The sequence below is a fragment of the Pseudorasbora parva genome, chromosome 15 (assembly GCF_024679245.1).
Source record: "Pseudorasbora parva isolate DD20220531a chromosome 15, ASM2467924v1, whole genome shotgun sequence".
Taxonomy (NCBI): domain Eukaryota; kingdom Metazoa; phylum Chordata; class Actinopteri; order Cypriniformes; family Gobionidae; genus Pseudorasbora; species Pseudorasbora parva.
The window spans coordinates 38,395,106-38,413,615 of NC_090186.1; the positions used below are offsets into that span (position 1 = coordinate 38,395,106).

Below are 18,510 nucleotides of genomic sequence, written 5' to 3' on the forward strand. Positions count from 1 at the left end.
TATGGACTAATTAATGTTAACAAATTCAACTTTATTATAAAAGCGTTACCCATTGTTTAAGTTTTTTTCTTTGTTATTTTAATTGACGCTTTGCACAGATGAAGTCAGTGCCTATGACAGAAGTCACATGTACAGCAAGCAGCAGAAAGCCTTTTACCAAGCACTTTTACCGTTAGCATGAACAGTTTTGTTGTTAGTCACGTTAATTGAAAACAACGCCCTTTAACACCTGCAAAGGTTATGCGTTTTATTTGCCTAATCCGTTACAGCTCACCTTTAATGTCCTGCTGAATAACTCGGATGCATAAGTTGTGTTGCAGGGTTGCAGTCAGTGGGCGTTTAAGAAGCTGTCAGCACTCCGGAAATGATTTACCAATACGTTCTTCTCACATGTCAGTGAAGGTACAACAGGACATCGGTCCTCGACAGCATGTGTACAGTGATTTTCACTCAAGCTCTAATAGTTTGTCTCATAGGCTTGTATTACCATCCGTCACTGTATTCCTCACATTTATGGTTGCCAAATAAGTCCACACCAGTTCTGTACGTCTGTCATAACGCACTCCTCCTGAGACGCTTCATCAAGGTGAAGCATGACTGGGTGTCTCTTTAAGTACTTTGCACTTTGGTGGACATGTTTCTCTGGCCTTTAGGGCAGAAGGTGTACGGTACACTTGATAGCTATTGGTTGTCACGGGTTCCCTCTCTCCTTACTAAAAAAATGTCTGCGACTGCTGTATGGGATATTGTATGATACAATTTACTGAAATACTTCAAGAGTCCATTTCCCTGTTAGAGCTTTAGCTTTAGCTCTTCTCAGACTGTATTTGTCATGTATTACAGCATCTTGTTTTTGGATTTAAATAGTTTATGCTGAAATATGATGAAATTATTTCAATAAAACTATCAGCTCCTCTGCATGCATTCTTACTAAGAGTTATTGTGGTTCATCTCGCTAGTTGAACTAGTCTGAGGGCAGTACTGATTCTCGCACAAGCCATTGAATCAAACCAGATTCACACAACTAATCAGCTGTGTGTTGGTAGCATGATGGTGTTGGTGTGAATTTGGTCTTGTCATTTTAACATTATTTGTGTGATTTATAGATATAGATTATTCATATTTTAACCTAGCTTTTGTTTTTATATTTTCAGTCTTCATTTAAATTTTGCAGTAAATTTTAGTCAATTTATGTTTTTATTTTATTATTTTTTTGTATTACTATTTGTTTTTTTGTTTTGCAGTTAGCAATTGTATTGCTTAAATTGAATTAATTACTAATGTAACAATTTAATTAATTAAATTTAACTTATTTCAGTTAATTGCCATTGCAAGATTTATTTCAATATTTGTTTAATATTTTTTCAGTTGATTTTCTTTTTTGTAATTTTGTTATACTTTTGTCATTTCTATTATTATTATTGTTGTTATTATTATTTTTACAGGTTTATTTTATTTATTTCCAGTTAGTAATTTTAAACTTATTTTATTTAGTTGCCAATTAAACATTTCTAATGTTTCTGTAGTTAAAGCTTTTCATCTAATATTTAGCTCTATTTCATTTAACTATTCCAAAAAATAGTTTTAGTTGACTAAACTCCTTTATAAACGTGGTGATTAGCAAAATTAGGTTACTTTAGGGTGAAAAAATCAGCACTTTTCTCATTGGAAATGGTGAGAAATAAAATAGAGCTTCAGGTTTATTTACATTAGTAATGGTTTAATAAGTAGTCTTTGGCATTGTATTAACACATTTTCATACAACACTTGCTGAACAGAAATTATACAGTGACAAATTACATAACGGGCCTCGGATGTCACTGGAGTTAAACTGTAACTTTGTGGCCCCCGTCCCATCTCAGCATGCAATTGGCCAGTCGCAGCACGAATGTATCGAGTTTCAGCCTCCTCTGGACTTTTGGTCAAACAGCTGTGGGTAAATACTCTGTACCCCAGCTTAGCAGACCTCTTTCTAAAGCTGCGGACGTCTCCACCGCCAGCCGTACATTGACCATGACCACTTTCGATGACATCCTAGAGGAGGCCGGCGCGTTTGGTCGGTGCCAAATCCGAATTTTTTTCATTTTCAGTTTGGTCTCTGTACCATTTTCTTTCGTCTATGTGGGGATTGTGTTCCAGGGCTTCACCCCGGAGCATTGGTGCCGTGACCCGGCCGTCAGCGAGATCCGGGAGAGATGCGGCTGGAGCCTTCAGGACGCTCGCAGGGCCACTGTGCCCCAGATGAACGGCTCCTCAGGGGTGACGTACAGTCAGTGTGAGAGGTTCGACATGGACTGGAACGCCACCGATCTTACCTGCGACATTCCAGAAAGTGACTTTGTCCAGGCCCAGTTCTCTACGCTACCTAGGACCGGCTGTAGAGACGGCTGGGAGTACGACTATAAAGGAAGACAATCGTTCGTCACTGAGGTGAGTGGTGAAATCTCAAAACAAGCTTTCTGTTGGTAATAATTGTGTAAATGAATTGAAGAAAATGTCTTATGAGACTTGTCTTGCAGTTCGATCTAGTGTGTGCAGACTCCTGGTATGTTGACATGTTCCAGGCCACGCTCGGCATTGGTTTCTTAGTCGGCAGCATTGCAATTGGATACATGGCAGACAAGTATGACAGATACGTTTTTTCAGTTTTTCTTTTTTAATAAATCTACAAAAATGTCAACAATTCTGTGTACTGTGTGCATTAATGAGAAAAATGAACTTAAATGATTTTAGCAAATGACTGCAATATAACAAAGAGTGAAAAAAAATTTGAAAAAGGGGGGTCTGAATACTTTCCAAACCCGCTGTACTTGACACTGGCCCATTTGGTCCGGACGCTAATATAGTTATGGTTATCTTTATAGTTATATTTCTTGGTGTGAACGGAAATGAGCTGTGTTGATACTCAAGTAAAGTTAATGTGTTTTGGATTTTTTTTTTAGAGGAAAAAAATACAAATATTTAAAAATGTATTCAATAAAGTCAAGATTCATACACTACCGTTACATTTTTTTGGGTAAGATAAGAAAAAGAAATACTTTTATTCTGCAAAGATGCATTAAATTGATCAGAAGTGACATTAAAGACATTGATAATGTTAACTAATGCATCACAGTTTCCACATAAAAAATTAAGAAGCACAACATTGATTATAATCATAAATGTTTCTTGAGCAGCAAATCGCCATATTAGAATGATTTCTGAAGGATCATGTGACACTGAAGACTGGAGTAATGATGCTGAAAATTCAGCTTTGACATCACAGGAATAAATTACATTTTAAAAATTATTGTATAATTTTGTAATAATATTTCATATTATGTTTTAATGCATTTTTTTTTACAAATAAATGTAGCCTTGGTGAGCATTAGAGACTTGTCTCAACGACAGCAAAGTTTTGAACAGTGGATTAAATCAGTGAGTATCAAGCAGTTTAACCATAAAATTGTGAATTTTATCTTTTTTTTCAGATATGGCAGAATGAAGAGTTTCCTAATGACCAACTTCTTCATCGGAGTAACGGGGATTCTGGTGGCCACGTCTCCTAATTACATCGCCCTGCTGGTGTTCCGAGTTCTCTTTGGCTTTGGAGTGAAGGGCGGCTGGATGGTTGGATACGTGCTCAGTAACCAAACATTTTTCAGTTATTTAATCATACTTAAATGAAATGTTTCTGTGTACAGCTAAATGCCCTTTCACTTATGGTCCAGCAATGATCGGATCAGTCAGTCCAGCTGCAATGTTCTTGAATTAAATGTTTACTGTAGTATTTGGGATTCTTGATATCCTCCTATCCAATAACTCTTTATTTCCTGTCTGCAGTCACAGAGCTGGTTGGGGTGGAATACAGGAGAACCGTGGGAGTGACCTATCAGATGTTCTTCAGCCTGGGCATTCTCATCCTTCCTCTCTTAGCTTACTTCATACCAAACTGGCGCTGGCTTCAGGTGGTCTTCACGGTTCCTTACATCTGCTTCCTGACTTACTATTGGTAAGAGCATGTACATGGGTGCATTACGTGCAAGATGGAGTCTTCGGAAGGCTGCACTTAATCCATTGTTTGTTTTCCAGATCTATTAGCTTGTTTGTATTGCAATATTGTGTCGTTTTATAATCATCACCAACCCACCTTTTATAAAACTCATGTTTCAAAATATTACAGTTTTTACTGTATTTTTGATTATATAAATGCACCCTTGGTGAGCATAAAAATCGGACCAACCCAAATGTTTAAACGATAGTGTCTCCAGTTGATATGTGCTCTTTCATCTGAAAATGTCCTTTTTACCGGGTGCACACTGTGCGATTTTGCCCACGATTTTGCCGTCTGAGACAAATTTAGCAAATCCTAAAAGATTCCTCAGATCCTAGGCTAAAATCTGACATCTTTGGTCGTTAGTCTGACATGTTCACCGGCAGCCGATTAATGAGCGCTGCGATCAAATTTTACCTCAGACGAAATTCTGGCAGTGTCAGAAGATTTGGCACACAATCCTGCAGTGTGACTTCTCCTACGACGACAGTCAAATATCTCAGTTTTTCAAGACAAACTATGACCAAAACGAAAGCTAAAAATGTATTTGTAGCCAGCATTTCAGTCCCGCGTGTAATGCAGCTCACTGTCACCCAACGCGTCATTCATTGATGAAATAAAGCTCCATGCGTGTTTTCTTGCGTGCGTCCATTTTTAGCGCGCCTTCACTATCGTGCAGTCTGACATTAATGACAACTGAGATCTTACAGTGTGACATGGCTTACATCAGGAATCATGTTCGTACAGTCTGAGAAGGGACATTCGCAAAGGATTTTGAAAAATCGCAGAGTGTGCAGGACCTATAAAAGCATCTGGTAATGCAGTTCAAATGCAAATTTCCAAATGCAGTGCTCTTTAACAGATCATACTGTAATATTTTAACATTATTATTATTCTTTCCAAACTACTTTAGGCCTATATGTAATGACGTCGTTTTGGATGAACGCAAAGAACAATCTTGAGCAGGCTATCTAGGATACTGTATTTATGTGCAGTTAAATACTTTTAGGTTACAATATCGTGGCATGCAGTGCCAGTCCGATGGCCGTGCCCGTGAGAGAACGGTCTCGTATCCCTCACGGAGGAGCTTCGGATGCATAAAAGGAAGAGCGTTGACTGTGAAGGACGAGAGAGGGCCAGGCCTGGGTTTTATGCCGTGTTTTATGTGTGTGCGGCAGCCGTCCGTGAGGGATATGAGACCAGAGTGGTGCGCATCTGCCGCTCATTATCAATCACGCCACCGGCCATCGTGCCGTTCTCACACGGCCCTCAGACTCGTACTGCTTGCCACAAATATGTTCAATAAATGTAGCCATGTTGCATTGTATAAATACTCTTTTTCAGGTTTATCCCCGAATCACCAAGATGGCTCCTCAGCCAAAACAAGAAATCCGAAGCGCTGGAGATCACAAAAATGATAGCCAAAGAGAACAAGAAAACACTGTCCAAGAACATTGAGGTATTAAATCCTCACATTGATGATGAGCATAAATTTCATACCAAACAGCCAAATGTCTCTTAAAAGCCCAAATTCCTCCATCAGACACTGACGGGTGAAAACGCAGACACTGTCTCAACTGCTTCTTTCATGGATCTGTTCAAGACTGCCAAACTGAGAAGATACACGTTCATCCTGAGTTTCAACTGGTACGTCAGACACTAAACACCACATTGGGTGTGCATTGGGGCGAACGTTTATCTGTAACCGCTTGTTGTAGGTTCACCAGCGCTGTGGTTTACCAGGGTCTCATTATGAGGCTGGGAATCCTTGGAGGAAACGTGTATGTGGACTTCCTCATATCTGGAATCGTGGAACTGCCAGCAGCTTTTCTCATCCTCCTCACTATTGAGCGGATTGGACGGCGGCTTCCATTTGCGACTGCGAATATCGTAGCAGGGGCGGCTTGCTTAATCACAGCATTCATCCCGGACAGTGAGTTACCATTTGTAATGAACTTTCAGTTACATTTGAGTGAAGAAGGGAGATATATGTATAGTGTGTTTACTTTAAGTGTTGTATCTTCTACAGGTATGTTCTGGTTAAAAAGTGCTTCTGCTTGTGTTGGAAGGCTGGGCATCACTGTGGCTTTTGAAATGGTAGTTTTTGTGAATACTGAACTATATCCCACTGTTATCAGGTGAGTTTTATATTGCAGAGAGATGCATTTATCAGTCATTATGCATTGCAGGTAGTATATAACATGAATAATCAGTGTGTATATATATGTATGTACGTACGTACGTATGTATGTATGCATGTGTGTATGTGTGTGTATATATATATATATATATATATATATATATACATTATATTATATTCTAGACTTTCGTATGTGGTCAGGTTGGTCATTAATGCTACTATATGTGCTGTTGTTTGGCTGCAGAAATCTGGGTGTATCGGTTTGTTCGACGCTGTGTGACGTTGGAGGGATAATAGCGCCTTTCCTGCTCTACAGGCTTTCTGTCATCTGGCTAGAACTACCTCTTATTATTTTCGGTACAAAAACAGATTTTTGTTTCACATACAATCAAAAACTGAGTTAGGGTTAGGGTAAGGGCAACAAATGTAACTAATTACTATCAAGATGCAGGAAAATTACATCCTGGCAGAGAACAACACTACAAGAACACACACAAGTCTCAAACACTTCACTAGAAACTCTTGAGGGGAAACATTTAAAGGGGTAGTTCACCCAAAATGTACAATTCTGTCGTTTACTCGCCCTCAAGTTGTTCTAAACCTGAGTTTCTTTCTTCTGTTGAACACTAAAAGAAGATATTTTGAAGAACGTTGGTAACCAAACAGTTGCTGGTCCTCATTGACTACTGTATTGAAAAAATACTATGGTGGACAAGACACGTTTGGTTATCAACATTCTTCGAAATATCTTTGTTTGTGTTCAACAGAACAAACAAACTCATACAGGTTTAGAACAACTTGAGGGGAAAGAAGTAAAATATTTTAAATTTTTAGCATGTTCATTTTTGGGTTAACTATCCCTTTAAATGCAGCAGGGTTAAATATAACTCCATTCCAAGCTTTTAAGAGATCTACAAAAACGGCACGACAATAACAAATGTGTATATATAGATATGGGCATGTAGAATATATAATATTATAGTGTGTGTGTATGTATATTTATCTCACAGATTTAATATAGAAAATATATAATAATAATAATAATAATACACTAAAAATTATATGCATTTTAATTAATAGTTTATTAAATAGTATATTTATTCATTTAATCAAATTTAACTGAATAATCCTTAATCCTTTGAAATATGTGAGGATTATTCAATTCAATTTGATGGAATTTTAGTGTTAATTAAAATGTGTTAATCTTGAAAAAAGTGTAATATATACATTATTATATAATCATCTGTGAATAATTTGTGAGTTGTTACTTGTAAAAGAGATTATTATGTAATCCTTTTTAATCTGTGAATAGTTGTGAATCTGTAATTGTTTAATTAATTAATTATTCGCCCAATGCACGGTGTAGTTACAGCATCTACAACCAGGGGCTAGTGGGTTCATGCTAAACAGACAAACCTTGACCCTCTAAACCTTATTGAATAATCAGTCCAATGTGTTGTTCATTGCAAAGCAAATGATGTAATATTGCAGAGTTTGAACCCAGGTCCCCTTAGAAATGCTACACAGAAACTTTAAAACCTTAAAACGAGGGTTTTTTGTGGTAATATCTTAGCATGACTTTCACTTGACAGCCCTGGCCATAGTAATGTGATGTTGAGCCAGTGTGTTCCAGTTCCAGTGTGATGTTAGTGAAGTAAATGTTTACTCTCACAGGTGCTCTTGCGTTCGTGGCTGGTGGACTGGTTCTTCTGTTACCTGAAACCAAAGGTGTGCCTCTTCCAGAAACCATTGATGACATCGAATGTCCAAACAGGTGAGGTTTTACTCCCCGCACATATTCACCATGGTAACGTTTGTCACCTTGAACCTTTCTTCACAAATGTGAACTGTACATGCAGAAACAAAGAAAACCTGAAGAGTCAACAGCTAGAGAATTTACTGCCCTCTGATGTGACATCAAACAAAGAAGTTACAGCAGTCTGAGGCTGAATACTGCGTCCCGTTCACTTGATTATTATGGGATGCTGCGTATCCCTTCTCCTTTGAGGACTGAATCAAAATGATACCAACTGAAACCCATTTCTCAATAAACAACAAGTTTTGTCATTCCAAAAGTTAATGAACCATTAAAATATGAATTTGATTTAGTAATCAAGCTGAGAAAGTTATAAATTACGTAGCAATCGAATCAAAGGACCAATGATTTTCCGCAGCTATAATTGTTTTATAATCATTTACTGTTGACTGTAGTTACTGTATTTTTCTTATATATAAGATAGTTAGTTTTAATTTTACATGTTTTTAAATCCATGTTTTTGAAAAAAATGTTTATTTAAAAAAATGTAAAATAACCAATAAAAATGTCGTTATATATTTTTGAAATGTTGGCTTAAATTATTCATGATAAAAGTGAATGTTATTGTACTTTTTTTTTCTGTCACCCACTAGGGTTTAGACATTTTAGAGGATTGTTACTGTAACAGCCAAACTGTTTGTATTGTGAAGCACAAATAAAGACTTTTTCCAAAGATGTTTACCTTCACTTTATTGTAGGAAGACATTTTTGAAATCAGATCTGATTACATTTTTACTTTTTTGAAGAGTTCTGTAATAAAACATGTTCCCTGGGGACTTCCTCATATTGGAACACATCCGTACAGACTGAAAGTGGACAGGCTTTCTGAAAAGGGTCTGTATAGGGTCTGTTATGCATCAATACAACTGAATTCCATTATTTTATTGTCATTGTTCACTTAAATTCCACTGCACATCATTCGAGTAATCTTACTAACGTTCAGTTTTCTTTCATGCTGCGTTCTATCCAGTCGACGAACTTGGAGACGCGGGTATACACTCCAGGTTTCATTGCGTTAGCACAGCCGAGACCCCATGATGTCACTCCCTGAAGGACGAAGGTGTTCTGTGCATAGCAGACAAGAGGCCCGCCGCTGTCGCCCTGTTTAAGGAACACTTCATTTAAGTTATTCACTTAATAACTTAAATTAAAGTCACAATTTAAATTTTTCTCTTTTGCTGTATGTCTCAAATCGCATTTTTGAAAGAAAGTTATGAACAGTTGGAACAACATGAGTGGGGGGAAACGATTCCTTTAAATTAACAATTTTAAAATTATTTACATAGCACTTCACAGAAAAGTTAAGAGGGCACTGTGTCAAAGAAATGTCCATTGCAGAAATGTACAGTTCTACTGCAATACAGATCATACAGTTAGCTAACAGGATGTATTAATTTAAGCAAAAACAAGGAAAACCGTGAATACGCTGGATCAAAAATCTACATCATGCAAGGAAAATCAGTGGCTCTGTCCAAGCCTCAAGCATGCCACACATGAAGTACTTAAAGGTGCAATATGTAAGATTTTTGGATTAAAATATCAAAAAACACTAGAACTATTATATATTTTGTTGACTTGTTTTCTTGCATCATTCTAAATGTTTTCAAGAATGTTTAAATCCAGAGAAATAAGACATTTTTTGACATCTAGCTTACTGTAGTGTGCAACAAGTGTAGTGTGCACTCATTAGTAGCATTATAACATAACTTTCAATGCACTCAGATGTATCGAATATGATAAAACGGCACTGCGTGATCCGACATACACGAGCGGAAGAAGCGGAAGTGGCAATTGTGACGTGATAAAAGCTCCACTTGTGATTCACACTCATCTCTCATTAGCAATCGCTCCAGCGGACTCCGCTCCAATGGCTTTCAGCCCCATCCCTGCTTCATACTACACTAACGTTAAGAAATCTAATACATTAGCTCATCCATGAATATGAGCTCTGTCCACTGATCTATGTAGAGTACATTATTATATAGATCAATGGTCCTGTCTGAGTCCCATCAGATTATTTTTTCCTGGTTGTAGAGGTGAAGACAACAACTCCCATGATTCCGCAAAATCCCAGCGTCATCAAGCTATGGCTTTGTTTTGAATAATGACCTCTAGCTGTGTGAGATTTGTGAGATATTAGTATGTTAAGCTACTAATATCTAAGTAATAGCTAAGCTAATTATTCTTAGTGTGTTTTCACACGTGGGTCCTGTTAAAAGAACCAAACTCAGATTCCTTTAAGTGGACCAAGAAGTGAACCAACTGAAAAAGGACCTGGTTCTCTTTACGTTCACACTGTCCCGGTACCTGAAAGAGGACTCAGATCCTTTTTGGTCCACTTTAGTAGGAATGTGTTCTCAGAGCCCTTTGTGTTCAGACTGTTGCTTTTTGGATCTAGTCTACTTCAGCGTTCGTTGGCTGACCCTATGGCCTTCAACATTTTATCTCATTCAATTACATTGTTTGTTCCTCAGTAACCAAGATTTGTTTGTAAAAATTAGGCTATTTTTTATGGCATTGCTACAAATGCTGTTGAATTAAGTAGTTTATTTGTTTACAAAAAAATATAATTCTTTTTTGCAATTCTACATTTATTGCACTAGCTATATCACACACACACACACCTTTTGTAAAAACATTTGTTTTGAATAGTTTTCCTTGATTCCTGTTTATTTCATTGCAGAAGGCAATGATAGCATCAGCATACAAAAATTAACAATACAATACAATTATAAAAGATGCCAATTAAATAAACTGCTTTACATTTTTCCAGATAAAGTATAGGTAGACTATTAAAAGCAGAATGGAATAATCACAAACTGCATATTCTTCGCTGTGTACTCCACTGATTCTTATATTAGGCTAGTAATGCAGATGTTTACATTCACTTAAGAAAAAACTACCTGTTTATGTGAAACTTGTTTTTTTGACATTTTAAAATAAATGCAGCAAACGCTAAAGATTCAGTTTAGTAGTAGCTACACGCGCAGTGCCAGCTGGCTTCTGTGCAGGCATGCTTTGTGCGCTCGTAACACCAATTTTAAACTATCAAGGCGCTCACTCACACAGCGCAGAAGCGGTTGAAATTGCAATAAACAAGTTTAAGTTGTGAATGAATAACTTGTAGAGATTTGCCAGAAGAAGTAGCCATGATGAACAGCTGATTTGTACGTAGGCATTTGATGACCAAACTTCATTGGAATTCGCGAACAGAAAAATAAAGTAAGCCCAGAGCGGTTTGTGTTCAGACTGCGTGTTTTTAGAGAAGATGAGATCGCACCGTACCCAGACCACCTCCCGTGATAGTCTCGGCTCGATTCCATTTAAAGGGGTCTGAGATCATTTGGAGTGTTCACAATTTGGGCCAAAAATCACGCGAACCGCACTCAGACCCCTGAAAAGGACCAAGTGTGAAAACACCCTTAGTACATGCAAGTATTTGGTCATTTTCTGAAATTAGCTGTTAGAAAATAGTTCTGTCGGATGTTGAATTTGTCAATGAACTTGCAATTTGGCCAAATCAAGGCAATTTACAAGGCTACGTCTGTTTGTATTCATAATTATTGCTAAAAATGGGACCTAGCTAGGCAGCTCACTTGGGTTTAAATCTAGAGAACTTAAATAATGCAAGCTCCCTTACCTGGCAACTGTCAGTTCCACCTTCTATATTTCCCGCACACATCTCATGCTCCTTCACACGACCATTCAAAAAAGATGGACGGTTGCAGACTTTGTTCTCAATTACAGGGAAGCCGGTTTCTTTCAGGAAACCTTCTCCACCGGTTCCTAGGAAACAGAAAGTCTTGAAGCTATGAACACTGTGAAATATTTCGTCAATAACCAGTCATGTTTAGCATGTAAAAGCATAAGGATATGCCTACTTGTTAAAGTGACCTACCCTGCGTATCCCCCCAGCCTGTTACATAGCATTCTGTATTGGTTGGTACAACGTAGTCCTTGTCTGGTAGGCATGCAGGCAATACCTTATCGTTTATTAATGCAGGCCTAAAATCAGACACAATGAGTTTTCCTTCGTAATGTCATCATAAATAAAATGCGGTTGGTTTCAAAAGCCAGAACTGCATTTAACAGTCGAGTCAGTGTTGGGGAATCAACTGTTGTATCAGTTACTCAAACTTTGATATGCATATTCATTTGGGAAAGAAAGTATAGAGAAATGAAACATTGTGTTGTTTGAATTGCAACAGTTGCACACAGTACTCTAACCTGTCCAACTTGAGAAGAGCGATGTCAGTTCCAGCTTCCCCCTTAATAATCTTAGTAACATCTCGCTCCTGTTTGGATGGTTCAGTTGCACGTTCTGTGTGGACTCCAAGGAAGATTTTGTAGGCCGATGGATTCTCAGACCTGCATAGTGGTGCATACACATTTAACCATTTACTGGATAAATACCCCATTAAAGAGTTTTGTAGTTTTTATTCCATATCTCTTTGGGGCTTTGAGGTCATCTATATGCTAGTGCAGTACTGTACATGGTTGTCAACCCCAGTTCAGCGAGTCCACAGACGATTAAAATGTCAGTGTTGTGGCTCCCCAGAAGCGGAATGAGAAGCACTGCACTGTTCTACTTCTGAACATTGGTAAAATGCACACATTTTCAACCCTTTATTTGCATTTTTGTCTCCTCATACAATTAAAAAAGTATATTACCTCTCTAGGCAGTGAGCTGCAGTTAGGACCCATTGTGGATCAATTAGTGTTCCACCACAGAAATGAATTTTGCTTCTGGAATGACAGAAAATGTCAGGTAATAACTACAATTTCATCTGAGCCTGGTAATGAGGACACGGGTAGAACAGGGTGGCTTGTTTGTATACCGGGTCCTAAGACTGATCTGCCAAGGCCAGGAGTGGGGTTTGGAAATACATCCCCCAACGATCCGCCCAAAGCACCGCTTGGGTTTTGTTGCTGGTTGTCCACATTTCAGGCCATCTGATTAGAAAGGAATATGCATGTCATGTATCTTACATAGCAAGGATTTTTGATAGCCTGGAAAACAACAAATAACATTTGGAAATGTTCTTGCAATTAGAGTCAAGTATTTCCAGAGGAATATTAAGAAAAGTTACCACAGTCTGGTATCTGGCAGTAATCCCACTTCTTATTTCGATCTGTCGTATAGCACCAAGGTCCGTTCACATCACTGTCTGGGTTTCTGCATTGCTAATAGCATAACCAAGTAAAACTGTGTTAAAATATCAGGAATTGCCCTCAAAATGCTTGAAATATTTGGTAGACCTACATTTGACTCTAGACCCTTGTCTGGATGCGTTTCAGGGGTAAAACTGGCATGCTGATGGGGGGTCATAGAACTCCATGCTTGGCAGGTCACTCCCACTATAGTAGTGGATGTCGGACCCCGGTAACTTGCTCCGTTGCCAACCTTACAATCTTATAAAAAGAGACACAGCACATTGTAACTCCCTCCCTCCCTTGGCATTTGATATAATCTCTTAGCTTCTAGGTGGATGAACCTATTTCTGGAGGAGGAGTCAGAGAACTAGATGAAGCTGAATCCTGTGATGGATTTCTAGGAGGCTCCCCTGAGCTGGGCTTTTCACACCGCTCGATGTTGCAATATTCCCACCGAACTGTGGGGTCTGTTGTGTAGCACCAAGGGGCTCGGTCACCATCTGGATTCCTGCACAGGTTCCTCCTCAGATCTCTGCATGATGGGCAAAATCATGTCAGGCACCAGAGGGGAAATCAGTGGAGTCAAAAGTTGCAACAGTTCAAGATGCAGTTCAGTGTAGTGTCTTACGCTTTAGGGAATTTCTGAGGTGTTTTAGAATGTCGATGAGGGTCCATGGATGTCCAGAACTGGCATTTCTTTCCACTGATGGTCTCTGACATAACACCACGGTAGGAGGTTCCATCACCTTCGTAACATTCCTCACCCTCAGGGATCACCGGCTCCTCTGGGAATCACATATTTATGTTATACATGGCTCTTTCACCAGTTCTAAGGGCATTTGAAGTAACGTATAAAGAAAGGACACCATCATCTACAATTAATGTGATTATGTTTGTGATTATGTTTTTTAATGGCTCCTTCAAAACAGACCAGGTCTAGGTTGATCTCCACAACTAGGCACACTGCAGTACTCCCAGCGGGTGTCAGGATCTGTGGTGTAACACCATGGACTTCTTTCATTATCAGGGTTTCTGCAGTAGTTCCCATCAAGGCCTCTGAGATGGAAACAAACTTTAGTTGCATTCCATGTGCAGTCACTATTCTGAATGTGTTTGGCATATTGGGGCAAGTAAGCGTTCATTGCTTTACTCTAAAGGATAATTCAGAAGAAGTCTGTCTACTTGGTTCTTCAGGTTCCACTGTGTCAAATCCTGCTCCTGGAGGGCCCTGTTCTGCAGAGTTTAACTTCAACACACTTGCCTGACAGTTTCTAGTAATCCTAAAGAACTGTATTGGCTGGTTTGTGTGTGCTAAACTGGGGTTGGCACTCCTACAACACACTTGCCAGTAATTTTCAAGTAATCCTGCACTAAGGTAGTCCTCCACCACATGTAGTGCTTGACACCCATGGGAAATTAATTAACCTGAATGTCTCTCAAAACCAGTTCATCAAAACCATCATGTTGATGCTTACTTGCATGGGTAGTTCTCTGGAGTTCTGGAATGCTTTTGGGGAACCTGGGATGCCCAGTCCTGGCAAGTTTTTCCTGAGATTGTCACAGCAATGGTTCCCCTGTAGGAGCTACCTTCTCCACTTGCACAGGTAAGCTCTGGTACAATTGTGGGTGGTTCAGTTGCTACAAGAAAATGATGACTAGTTAATAATGAACCAATTTCACACACAACTTTGTGTTAAAGATTGACAAGAACATTGCTTACCACATCGTGGAATGGAGCAAGATTCCCAACGTTTGGATGGACTGGTGGTGAAGCACCAGGGCCTGGGCTCTCCATCTGGGTTCCTGCAATAGTTCTCTTCCAAGTACTTATCAGGTAGACTACAAAAGACAGACCATAGTCAAAATATGCACAAAATGGACCATATCTCATTTGTGCTATAAATGGTAATGTCTCACGCTGAAGGGATGTAACCGTGGTTGTGGGGTTTCTGAGAGTCCCAGCGTTGGCAGGTAAATCCACTAACAGTGGTGGAGATCTTGCCTCTGTAGTTTTCTCCACTGCACTGCATACATTCCTCTGGAGATATTAAATAACAGATTTAAAGGAGACATTCCAAACTGTGTGTTTGCACCCTTGTACATCCCTTCAAAAGTTTGCTCTAAAAGAAAAGTGAGAAACTAATTTCCTTCCGAAAGGCTGTTAGTGAAATGTGTATGGGCGTTTCAAGCAACTATAGCTCAGTTTCCACCGAAATTACCGGAACAATTTGTCCCAGGAACTCTTGTTCCCTGAGACCTGCTGCTGTCTGCGTTTCCATCACGGTCTAAAGTACCGTGAAGATTAGTCCAGTGAATAAGGACTGCGTGTGAGTTTTTCAGCTTCCAATTGGATTTTGTCATCCGCAGGTAAATGTAATAAAGCCTGAACCTCGTCACCTGGTCATTTTTTTTTTTTTACTTGATTGTTGATATGATTAGCAAACCACTCTTAATGCACACACAACAACAACAACAACAGACTTTTATGTTGAAATAAGATGCTGTGTGAACTCAACCAATCAGCATATTTAGCGGCCAAGTCCTATCCCCGAAACCTCCTGAACTTTTAAAAATTACTACCTTGCAAGCAGGGCCGTTTTAAGGAGGAAATCTTTACACGGAACTTTATTTAGACCCTGTTTTTTTGCGGTCGAAACACATAGAGTATCACCCCAAAGTCCCTAGTTCCTGGGGAAAGTTCCCGCGGTGGAATCGCGGCTTAAGTTTCTCCTTTCTGATTACATGATTCTGGATGGCACATTTTGATTTATTTGAACCCCAAGGTTAATTATTACTGTTGTGATGTTCCCAGTGATTTAAATCCAGCTTTATCAAACGCTGCAAAAAGAGACCGTATACAAGTTGAAATACTGTAAATTAGAATTGAAATATGTTCAGAATATAGATGGAAGTGACACCACTAATGCCCTTCTCACTTCAGAGTGCTCTCCTCAAGTGCACTTCATAGTGAGCAGGGCATAGTGAGGTTAACTTTTTCATGAGATTTGCACATTAGTATGTCAGCCCAGCAAGATTGAGCACTTTCTTTGCTAAATGTACCTGTGCAGTCTTGGATATCGCAGTTCTCCCATCGTTTCTCTTTATCTGTGGTGTAGCACCAGGGACCTCCCTTGTCTCCATCTGGGTTTCGACAAAAGTTGGACTCCAAGTCTGCTTTTGGATGTGTCTTTGGCGTAATGCTGTGGGAAGTTATTGAGGTTAATTAGTATTTCCTGAAGCTGTTTTCTCTATCACAGTATCACAAATAAAAATGTAGACGCATACTTTGGCACATGTGGGAAAGTTCCCTCCCATCGCTGACATGTTTTTCCTGATTTTGTCTTGGATTTTGTCCCTCTGTAGTCCATGCCAATGCCATTCACACATTCCAGTAAGTACTCTGTATGAAGGAATTCAATGCATTCATTACAGCATACTTAAAACACATTGATTGTAGTTAGTAAAAACTAGTACACCCATTTAATCTGATGCTGATATACCAATGTTGATGGTGATTGTGTATTAATATCCCTACTGGTAGTTAGTGTACATTTTTATGGTCCATAAGGGCAGGGGTTCTCACTAAGTTTGTGATACAAAAATGGGTCTTGTGTCTTTTCTGACATAAGGTGAATATGTTAAATGCTAATACTGAAATGTGACCAAATAAGTGTGCATACTTTTAGTTGAGATGACAAATAGGGCAAAGTCTATTGATTTCAACATATGGTAAAACAAGCTGTACAAATATTTTTTCCCAGTGCTTGTTCCATGCAATAGGCAAGCGTTAGTAAAGTAATGCTGTTTATGCATTTAAACAATGGTTTATTTTTATAAGCTGCTTATGGCATGTTAATCATTGATGGTCTTGCAGTTTTTCTGAAGATATTTAAAACAATTTAGTTTATTTAATTTTTTTATGACATGATTTAAATGTCGTAAAATCTGGGTCTTAAAGCAAAACCATCTGAGAACCAATGATCTAAAAAATGCTTAAGACAACATCCATCAGGTATATTTCGAGCGACCTAAAACTGAAACATTTCTCATTGTTTAACCAAGAGAGGACATTTGCACTTGAAGGAGAAATCGTCATTGGACGATAGATTTTCAGATAATCCACTTTACTTTGTTTACTGACATGGACCAAACTACACTTTGATAAATCTAGATTAAATATTAACTTAGATAGACTTTTAGGGGGGAAAACAAGAAAAAGAAAGATCATTTGTATCAAATGCTATTAAACCTTCAAATCTTTAAAGTCATCAAATAGATTGGGCTATAAAATCATACCCTTTTTCTCATAGAGAACAGCGCTCATTCTTCGCAGTATCTGATCCGTTTTTGAGTTGGCGGGTAATGTCACACAATCCTGATCTTTTTCAATGTACAAAAAGGACCTGCACAGCACATAAATACCCATATTTTAACATACTAGAGCTGAATAAAGCATGTGTCATTGCTTGTTAACATCAGTTCAATCTGCGCTAGTGCTACACAATATATTTTGAGAGTTATAGTTATGTTCCGACTTGTACCTGCAGGTAAAGGAAATCTCTTTGTTGCACTTGACAGCACATTCTTCCACTGTTCTTACAGTGTATTGAGCTTTAGGCAATTTCACTATCCAGGCTCCATCCGTTTTAATATATGCCTCCAGAACATCTGTAGAATGTAAAAAAGGGTGGCAAACAGAGAAAGTTTAGCTTTGAATCACAAACACATGATTATTGATGCTGATGAAGTAAGACTAATAGTTCTATGGACTGTGCTGTATATATAGATTTAATCAAATCAATAAAGCAAAACTTAAAACCTAACTTTACAAACTGTGTTATACTGACTATTTCTAAAATGTAGAGATCTGAAACAGAACTCTTTGTATCAAAACATGAATTTAAAGAACAGAAAAAAGAGATTTTCTCACCTGTACTTTCGGTCTGGACCCTGAGGAAATCTGAAGGTAATGATATACAGATGAATGCTATTAGTTATAGGTTATACTTATAGAAACAGCCTAACAATGGAGGCGCTATGAATAAAATCTGTTGGCTTACCTGTAAAAAGGAATAGACAAAGTAAGAGAACTGCTTTGTGAACCTTCATGTTGGAGCATTGACGGACAGGGACTTTGAGAGGTTTTCAATCTTTTAAGCATGTCAGTACAACAAACATCATAGGGCTGTCGCTCATCAGTCAATCATTGTCCTTACAAGGACATGGACCAGGTCAAATAGTGTTTGTTGATCAGTGTGTATGAGCCCACCATTACTGTTTCTGATCACATGATTTATCAGAGCTGGACTTTTTTTTTTGGTTTTGTTTCACATTAGGATGGTTTGGTACTAAAACTACATTGAAAAA

The 18,510-nt window shown here is 38.5% G+C and overlaps 2 protein-coding genes across 2 annotated transcripts; one reads left to right on the forward strand and one right to left on the reverse strand.

The window, feature by feature from the left end:
* The first annotated feature begins 1,934 nt into the window (after positions 1-1,934).
* Positions 1,935-8,352, forward strand: slc22a2 (solute carrier family 22 member 2). The gene is made up of 11 exons (XM_067417982.1): positions 1,935-2,430; positions 2,520-2,623; positions 3,471-3,625; positions 3,823-3,991; positions 5,378-5,492; positions 5,577-5,680; positions 5,752-5,966; positions 6,063-6,171; positions 6,418-6,530; positions 7,848-7,947; positions 8,033-8,352. The coding sequence occupies exons 1-11, from the start codon at positions 2,014-2,016 to the stop codon at positions 8,115-8,117; spliced, it is 1,686 nt and encodes a 561-aa protein (XP_067274083.1). The 5' UTR covers positions 1,935-2,013; the 3' UTR covers positions 8,118-8,352.
* A 310-nt stretch (positions 8,353-8,662) lies between these two features.
* plg (plasminogen) lies at positions 8,663-18,331 on the reverse strand. The gene is made up of 20 exons (XM_067417983.1): positions 18,204-18,331; positions 18,074-18,103; positions 17,685-17,811; positions 17,440-17,546; positions 16,429-16,543; positions 16,204-16,343; positions 15,061-15,181; positions 14,864-14,982; positions 14,619-14,781; positions 14,075-14,199; positions 13,772-13,928; positions 13,485-13,675; positions 13,253-13,401; positions 13,080-13,173; positions 12,828-12,942; positions 12,661-12,735; positions 12,217-12,357; positions 11,888-11,994; positions 11,630-11,775; positions 8,663-9,090 (listed from the first exon to the last, which is right to left on the reverse strand). The coding sequence occupies exons 1-20, from the start codon at positions 18,250-18,252 to the stop codon at positions 8,929-8,931; spliced, it is 2,433 nt and encodes an 810-aa protein (XP_067274084.1). The 5' UTR covers positions 18,253-18,331; the 3' UTR covers positions 8,663-8,928.
* Positions 18,332-18,510: the final 179 nt, after the last annotated feature.